General features: G+C 33.5%; 1 protein-coding gene across 3 annotated transcripts; it reads left to right on the forward strand.

Annotated features, from left to right (window-relative positions):
* The first annotated feature begins 302 nt into the window (after window positions 1-302).
* Window positions 303-5,547, forward strand: LOC101252694 (serine/threonine-protein kinase ppk15). Of its 3 annotated transcripts, none has more exons than XM_004240890.5 (7): window positions 303-925; window positions 1,114-1,828; window positions 2,029-2,308; window positions 4,021-4,128; window positions 4,206-4,484; window positions 4,583-4,726; window positions 4,947-5,547. In XM_004240890.5, the coding sequence occupies exons 1-7, from the start codon at window positions 571-573 to the stop codon at window positions 5,121-5,123; spliced, it is 2,058 nt and encodes a 685-aa protein (XP_004240938.1). In that variant the 5' UTR covers window positions 303-570; the 3' UTR covers window positions 5,124-5,547. The 3 variants fall into 3 exon arrangements, with proteins under 3 accessions (XP_004240938.1, XP_010322192.1, XP_025887268.1); XM_010323890.4 differs by having other exon boundaries at window positions 467-925; window positions 1,089-1,828; XM_026031483.2 differs by lacking the exon at window positions 303-925 and having other exon boundaries at window positions 1,639-1,776.
* The last annotated feature ends 4,112 nt before the right edge of the window (window positions 5,548-9,659 follow it).

Genomic DNA, 9,659 nt, shown 5'->3' on the forward strand with positions numbered 1-9,659 from the left:
CATGCATTTGATGATGTTCTTAGAAACTTCATATTTTTAGCTTGTACGATCAATTTAATTGAAATATATTAATTTGAAAAAAATATAAATCAATTATTTTTTTTTCTAATATTATTTATTAAAAAAATGTTTATTAATATATATATATATATATATATATATATATATATATATATATATATATTTCTTATTTGTCTAGTAACACAATATATGTAATTACATTGTGAAATTTAAAGAGAACACTTATAATTACATGTGACAACTAAACATGTTAATATAATTAGTAGAAAGTATAATTCCACTAATTTCAACTACTAGTGTCTTTACAAACAAAACCTAAAAAGCTATTGGTCGAGTAGAAAATTTAAAGCACAAATGAGAAGATGGAAAAAAAAAAAAAACAGAGGGAGAAATGAAATATTTGGCCCACTGATTTATAACAGCTACCTTATAATTGTCAAAGTTGGTAAGACATCTTTATTTTCCTTATGGTGCCGTTAGCTTGAGTTTCACAGCAGACAAACAAAAAAGAAAAAAGAAAAAGAAAAAAAAAAGCAGAAAGTTGTTTGTATGTATAATAATAAGAAGAAGATTGCAAAATCCAACTCAGAAATTCCCACTTTTGAACCCACCTCTTTTCCACTACTAGACTTTTTTTTCTTCCTTGTATTCTATCTATCTATGGACATTAAGCAAGTTGTTGAATTCTTGAAGAATAATGGCTTCTCACAATCTGAATCAGCTCTTATGGAAGATATAATGGAGAAATCTGAATTAGCTTCTTTGGATTATGAAAGTTTCTTATTCCCTCTGCTTCCTCCTCTTAACCTCATTTCTAATAACAACAACTCTCTTTCTTCTTCTGAAGACGACGACGAAGAATTTGTTAGCTTGCCTTCTTCTGCTACTGATTTCTGCTCCTCTGGTAACACTTTACCCAATTTACACTTTATTAGTATAATTCTCATGTATACTGCTCTTGGCTTATGATTTTCTGTTACTTAATTCAACAACTGATCAATTTGTGTTATGCTTCCCTTCTGTTTTTGTTTGTTGTGTATATTTTTTTTTCTTTTTTCTTTTTTTAGGTTTATCGTGTTGTCTCTGGTGCAGAATTTACAAATCCATATGGAATTAGTACTACGGCTGCTCCAACTTCTCAATCATCGTCTCAATTTGGTACTGCAAGAGATTATCATGATTTTGATATGCAAAATGACCTTTTCTGGTATCGGGAGAAAGATGAAGATTTTCCCATGCCACCTTACTTTGGGAACTCAGATGGTGTGGGGGATCCTAGTGAGGACAAGTTTGTTTTGTCCGAGAGACACGGTGCCTCCAATTGGGATTGTAAATCACCTGTCGATGAAGAATTGAAAGATTATTATCATTTGGATAATAAACAAAAGCATCTTCAAGGGAAAGGTGAATTTAGCTGTTCATCCCCACTTTGTGCTTGCTGCAAGGGGGAAAGAGGGATTTATGGTGAAGATATTGATATCAACTTAACTGGGACTAACTATTTTCAGTATCAACCTACTGGAGAGACAAAAACTAACTATTTCATAGAAACAAGTTGCAATACTGACTGGGTTGGAGATATCAAAGGTACCCGTGACCTTCAATCTAAGGCTATTGAGAAAGATTACCACTCTTATGTGCATAGAGACTATGAAGCAAAAGATGATAGACTGGAGGCTTTGGATGGTAATGAACCCGACGAGGCACCAGATGATGAGGGAGGTGCTACTTCAGATGAGCTTTTGATCTTTGAAGGTGACAATGAGTTTGAAGTATTTAATCTGAGGATTATACACAGGAAAAACAGGTTTGAGTGAAAATAAAATATGCGTATTTATATGGATTGGGCAATGTTTAATTATTCGACTTGCATATCAAATCAAGATCTCATTCCATCATTTCCACTGGGCACTAAAGTTATTCTAATGTTTAATGGAAGTATTGAGGTTGTTTCTTGCCTGTTCATTTGTAGAAAACATTTGTACTCATTTGTTATACCATCCACAGGACTGGGTTTGAGGAGAGCAAAGACCTGCCTATTGTTCTAAATAGTATTATCGCCGGTAGATACTATGTAACAGAATACCTTGGTTCAGCTGCATTCAGCAAAGTCATTCAGGCTCATGATATGCACACTGGAGTAGACGTTTGCTTGAAGATAATAAAGAATGACAAGGACTTCTTTGATCAGAGTTTGGATGAGATTAAGCTTCTCAAGTTTGTGAACAAGAATGACCCTTGTGATGAGCATCATGTACTGCGATTATATGATTACTTCTACCATCAGGTATTTTTGAGAAAACATATGTTCTTCCGTGTCCTTTGGATTTGAATCGAGGCTTATAAAGTACTAAAAATCAATCCTCCAACATCTAAATGAACAAGACAAGAAGCACTCAGAAGTTACCCATTTTCTGTTTTGATATAAGGGAGATGTGCATAGAAAGGACAACTATAAAGTTATCGGCCAATCTAAACATCTAGTAGAGATTTTGGTGGAAGATTTACGGGCATAGTTGTCTCGAGAGTTCTCTAGCCAACATGGAAGTTATGTTGTTAGTACTAATAGATAGCCATCTCAAAGTTTCAACTCAAACTCGCTGGCTACAAAATGATAGTTAATGATTGTCCTTATTCTTTTAAGTAAGTATAATGTCTGTTTGGGGTTTAGCTTGGACCTCCTAGGGTACTTGCTGGTATGTTAAGTATCCTCTAGAATTCCATCCATCTAATCCTCATGCTATCCTCTAAAGGTCACAAGTGTCAATTACTGGAGACTGAAAGTTTAATGTGATTAAAGATATTATCAATGTGTGTGTGTGTGTTATAAGGCTAAAACTGCAAACACTGGTAGAATATAAATACTGAACTTTTGAAATCAAGGTTAAACATATGATGGACGAATTTGCAAGATATAAACTGAGCAAGGGCATTGGTCTCGTCCCCACAATAAATGGGAAAAGACTTGAAGATCAAACATTGTACTTGGTTGAGCCCTGATCCTGGTATGGGGTACCAGGATGGTTCAATCAAGAATAATATAACTCCAAACACAATAAGTTCCAACTTTTAGTGGAGTTTGAAATTATTTCATATTTTGTGAATTGAAATGGTAAGTTCCTGCATTAACTTGAAAACAGTTACATTCATTACTCCACAACTGGTTTGTTCTTCTACAATTCTCCAGAGATTATGTCTCACTTTATTACCTTCATTCATCAATTAACAATGCCTCAACCCCAAGTCAGTCACATGAATCCTCTATATGCTTTTCACTCTTTCTAGGTCATGTTAATTCTGACACCAACTTATTTGACTTTTAAGATAAACTAGGTGTTCTCTTATATCATACTTATCCTTAACTAGTTTAATCCGAACTAGTTAAGTTTGTGTCGTGCTTATGAATCCTCTGCTTCCACTAATAAATGTACCTTGGTCCAAAGATATTAGGTCTTTTAGAATCAACTTTTCTTCATGTGATTTTAGGCTGATCTCGTTTATTTTATCATCTTCAATCATCATATTGTCACACCTTCCTCCAGTGCTACATCTGAAAGTCTACATGGTCATGGACTATGGACTGACCACTCACACAACCTTCTTTCTTCTTATCCCTTGAGTGTGTTATTACAGTCTCTAGCTTGTCCAATTATGCATGACAGCATAACCATCTCTAACATTCACATTTTCTATTGAAGTCATCTTGTGTGGGTGTGTTGGGACTTAGAATCGTATCGTTCTCAGTCATATAGCATTGTTCTTTTATTCATAACCTTAAGACAAAAATGTTGAAACGCCAACAATAGTTTGCAATACCAGTTTTTCTTGAATCACATCAAGCTTATACATCGTTTATATCTTATCAACTATTACTTAATCTCTTGTAGTGTTTTGGTTTTGGAACTTCTGTTGTTACTCAAGTCTGGCAGTTAAATGATATTGATTGGAATCTGATGCTCCATATGTATTAACTCTTTTATTTGTTTGTATAAAATGCAGGAACACCTCTTTATTGTTTGTGAACTTCTCCGTGCTAATTTATATGAATTTCAGAAATACAACCGAGAATCGGATATAGAGCCTTATTTCACAATGAGCAGGCTGCAGGTCTGTTTGTTCTAGTAAATTAAAATTGGCAGCGTAACCACAAAATATAATTGTGTTGGTTATTTGTCCCTTAACAGACCATAACTCGACAGTGCTTGGAGGCACTAGTGTTTTTGCATAATTTGGGGATCATCCACTGTGATCTGAAGCCTGAAAATATTCTCATCAAAAGTTATCGAAGATGTGAGATAAAAGTTATTGATCTTGGAAGCAGTTGCTTTCAGTCAGACAGCTTGTCCTTGTATGTACAGTCTCGTTCCTATAGAGCTCCTGAAGTCATCTTAGGCCTCCCTTATGATGCAAAAATTGATCTTTGGTCTCTTGGTTGCATCTTGGGAGAGTTGTGCTCTGGAGAGGTATGCGCTTAAAACAAGTTAAGCGGATTCATTGTCATTGGCATATGTACCGCAGGCAACTATACGCAAACACTCTAAACATTCGTATTGTTTGGTAGGTGCTTTTTCCAAATGAAGCAGTTGTTATGTTGCTTGCACGTGTGATCGGAATGCTTGGTCCTGTAGACATGGACATGTTAGAAAGGGGACAAGAGACACAAAAATATTTCACAAAGGATTATGACCTTTATCATATAAATGAGGTTTGCCTCTTAGTTCATCCTTTTAATTCTTGTAAGATTGTATTGTTAACAAGTTTAGCAATTTTGTGCTGGTATTCACGTGAATGTTTAGTCTTTCCATGCTTTCATATCGTATTCTCTTTGCTTCATTTTCTCTCTCTTAATTTAGCAACTTATATGAATAAAATATAGAATGATACAATTGTCCAACTTCTGAGTTATGTTTGGAATTCTGTTATAGGATACTAGTCTATTGGAATACATCATCCCCGAGGAAACGTCATTGGAGCATCAGCTGTCAGTTTCTGATCCATTATTCCTTGATTTTGTAAGAAAGTTGCTTGAGATAAATCCTCAAAAACGTCTTACGGCCAAAGAGGCCCTAGATCACCCTTGGCTTTCCCATTGGTACGAGTAGAATCCAAGTTAACTTGTTCTTGGTAATGTTTGTTCACTATTCATGGTATATCTCCAGCTCGAAGCTGCTGTTCTCGGAGAACAATGGTTTCCTGACAGAGCAAAAGGTTCGTTCTTTGTTGCGGATATTGATTCAATGGGTACATATTTGTCAAATTCTCTGTTGCATATACCAATTGCTGATTTTCATTACTGATGCTTTCTTGTAAATATTATAGGGAGAAACTGTTTTGTTTTGCCTTTGGGGGATAAGTCAGTCTAGTCTCCCAATGCAGTTTTGAGTGTTGTGAGATGTGAATATACTGTTCATGTGTATTCATGATTTTTGTTTTTTGGGTAAATAATGAAAAGAATTATATTGGTTATATTTGTTGATAAAAACTGCTTCTGTGTGATGTTAATAATATGATATTATATTTAAGAAAGGTATTGTGTATTTTTTATTATTGTAGCCTATAGGGTCAAACATGTTGGCTTTAATAGATTGTCAAATCATAGGCGTGTAAAATGACCAGTTTCTATTTTTTATCCTCAAAATGTTATCTTGCCAGTCCACCTAGGCAGTCTAAAATGACAAAAATCTCTTCCTTTCAGTTATGTTATTTTTTCATCTCTATCACAAAATTCTTTATAAAAAAAAATATCAAAATTGTTTTCGTTATTCTTAAATTGTTTGGACTTTGAAAATTTCAAATTTGAAGTGCGCTGAGGTACGTTTGAGATAATGCAAAATTTTGAAGAGATTGGATGTTACTAAAAATTGCTTGAATATTGCAATTGAAGCTAGAAATTGACATTTAATAATTGATTTCATAGTTTGAAGATTTGAGTCAAAATCCCAAAAAAAAATATGAAAGAGTTTCAAAAGGCTTGAAAATTTAAAATCAATTTTGTGAATGTATAACCTCAAAATCAAACAATGAACTTGATCTTTCAACAGGTAATTACAACTTCAAATAAACTTCAACGCACTTTGAAATTGGGGTTAAAAGTCCGAACAACAATTCAAACAAGAACAATGGAAGAATTTTATTTGATTTTCTTTTTGTGATAGGGATGAATAAGGAAGAACAACATTATTGAGAGGAATGTATTTTTGTCATGTTGGACTATCTAGGTGGACTGTCATGTTAGGTCTAATGGCAAAGATAGCATTTTAAGGATATTTTTGGTCCAAAACATAGACGACAAGAATAGTTTTGTTCCCAAACATAATTAAAATGTATATATAATTATTCCGAATAGTTCGAGGGTAATTTTGAGCATTTTCTAAAAAATAAAGAAGTAAGGCCACCTACTTTTGATTTTTAACTTATTTAAGTAATTTTGATTAACACTTACAAAAGCTAAAAGTAACTTACAAATAGGTTTGATCAATTTTTAAGACATTCTAAATAGGCTCTTAGCATTTTCATTTTCTAACTAATGAGGACAATATCTAACTAACCTCTATTGACCACCAAGGAATGTGGTGGTTTGAAGGTGGTGGGATGGATTGTTCTCCTTGATAGAGGTTTCTGCTTCAAGTTTTGTATATCAAAAATTGCCGACGGCTAATATTTTTCTGTTTAGTAATTTGGCAATACTAATTTAAATTAATAAGCCCAATGTTTCTCTTGATACTAAACGATTAAACTTAGAAAATCCAGTTATTATTTGTGAAAAGAATACTTAAAATCAGAAGCATAAGTTCATTAATCACAAGAAATCATCTCTTCTCTCTCTTACTCTACAACCGTTATTGACGGCTTAAAACCTAAAAAAATGGCCTCGTTGTCATTGGCGCCTTGATGCAATCTTTTATTGTGGATGAGGTATACCATGCCATAGTTGTACGAGTGATACTTTTAATAGAATAAAGTATATTTTGTAGTCCATGTCTTTTCAACCTCTCTCTTTCTATTCTCACCCCTCCACCCCCACCTTTTACTTACTCCTTTCTTTAATATAGAGGAAACAAAATATTTGACTTCATCATGAGATTTGAAGAGAGAGATGACAAATGGTTGGATTGAATCGTATTTGGATGGTTTGAATGTGGATTGAGAAAAAATAGTTTGGATCATGTTAGTGAAAACTGACAAGATAACAAAAATAACAAGATTACAACTGAAAATGAAATGAAGATATAAAATCTCTTCAGGCTGATGCACGGATATCTCGCTTTCTTTAAGGAGATTCAAGCCACTGCAGCAAATGTTTTCACCGATCCAGCAGTAGTCCTCTTTGACTTGTTCCCTCCAAGATACAACAGCCTTCACAAAATATAATTCAACAACTCTGAACAAGAGTTGAGTCCAAAACTCCACAAAAAAGAACACATTTTTTCAACTAATAAGAACTCTCTTTTTATACTAACACTTTATGCACTCTATTTTCTTGTATATTGTATCTTGTAAACCAAATAAAGACCACCACTATTTATACTACAAGAATTCTTCCTAAGAATGAATAGGAAGATAAATTGTGTAGTAAATAGTAAAGATAAATGGCCTAGAAATTACATATGTTACATAAGTTACAAAGAATAATGAAGGAATAAAGGTGAGATAATGGAGAAATAATTTGGAGAAGTAACGGCCAAGATGCCACACTATCTATGCTGCAATAAATGGTCATAACATCAGCAATAACCACAAATAGAGTAATGCTTCAAGTAATTAACTGCCCCAACAGTTGAGACAAACAAATTGTCTACTAACGGACAACTTACATCAAATGCAACACCATCCAAAGTTTTTAGCAAATTAATATAAAATATTAATATTAAAAGGTTAACCAACAATCCCCCCACTCATTTTAATATTAGGCAAGAGAGTATATCAACTGGAGGAAGACTATCATGCATAATGAAGGTGTGCTCTGTATTGAACTTCCACTTAGTGAAACAGTAACTTTTACTCCAGAGTCGTAGTGGTCTCAGACTTGAACTATGACTGCTTAAAGGAAATAAAATATCACTGATCACACATAATAATCAAGGTGTTGACATGATCTTTAAAGTCAGCACGTTATGACCATGTGTTATCCCAGTTTCACGCGTGCATTTGAGAATAAACTCCATTCTCATAGGAAGCGACCTATTTCCACACATCACATAGGTGAAATCTATCGAGAGTGATCCTGTAATCTTAACACTTCATCAGTACGGGCTACAGATATTCATTAAGAGTTTTATCAACTCAACCTTCACAAACTACAAGAAACAATGCACTCACATCATAGGGAGGAAAAAAGAAAATAGTGCATTTTTTTCCACAAGTCATCATATGATTAGTTTTTCCTTTTGAACATGGTTATAGGATCTCTAATCCTCAGGTTGGGTTTCCTCATATATGACTCAAGGATATATAGGCTTCAATCTCATCCCCCTCGATGTGCTCCAAACCTTTTCTCTTGTTAAGGCCTAGTAAGAGGATCTGCAAGATTATCACAAGATTTGACATAATCAATATTAATAGTACCATTTGTCAAATACAATCTTACATAACTATGTTTCCTCCTTATATAGGTCTGAATTTATCGTTGTAATAACAGTTTTGAACTCTACCAATTGCTGTGGTGCTATCACAATGAATTAAAATATGAGGAATTGATTTTTCAAAATAAGGAATTTGAAATAGCAAATCTCTTAACCATTCACTTTCTCACTAGCTGAAGCTAAAACAATTAGTTGAGCCTCCATGGTAGAGTTAGCAATTATAGTTTGTTTTTTTGATCTCCAACAAACAGCACCACCACCTAAAGTAAAGACATAATCAGTGGAAGAACACGAATCACCTGATAAAGTGTTCCAATCTACATCACAAAAGTCTTCAAGTAAAACAAGATGTCTTTTATAGAACAAACCACAATATTTTGTTCCAGTTAAATATCTAATAACTCTTTTTATAGCATGCCAATGTTCATTACCTGGCTTGCGTGTAAACCTGTCAAATACTCCTACTGCATATGCAATATCAAGCTTAATGCAATCAGTCACATATCTCGAGTTTTCGATTTTACTAGCATATTCCTTTTGATTTATTACATCATTTTCACTTTCAACAAGAAATAGGTGAACGCTTGAATCAAAAGGAGTAGCAACATGCTTGTAATCATTAAAGTTATATTTTTAAAAAAATTTCTCAACATAATGTGACTGGTCAAGGAAAATTCCCTCACATGTTCTTGTTATTTTTATTCTAACAATAAAATTTGTCTCACCAAGATCTTTCATATCAAAATGGCTTCTAAGAATATTTTTAGCTCATCAATAACACTGATGTTAGAGTCAAAGATCAACAAATCATCAACATATAGACAAATAATCACATGTGAATTATTCCAAGACTTATGATAAATGCACTTATCACACTCATTTCTTTTAAAACCATTTTCAATCATGCAGGAATCAAAATTTTCATTTTGTTGTTTTGGTATCTGTTTCAAGCCATATAGGAATTTAATAAGTTTACATACTTTGCTTTCTTGGCCTGCTTCAACAAAATAATCGGGTTGATCCATATAAATTTCTTCATTTAGCTCTCCATTATAA

This window comes from Solanum lycopersicum, chromosome 6 (genome assembly GCF_036512215.1).
Source record: "Solanum lycopersicum chromosome 6, SLM_r2.1".
NCBI classification, from domain to species: domain Eukaryota; kingdom Viridiplantae; phylum Streptophyta; class Magnoliopsida; order Solanales; family Solanaceae; genus Solanum; species Solanum lycopersicum.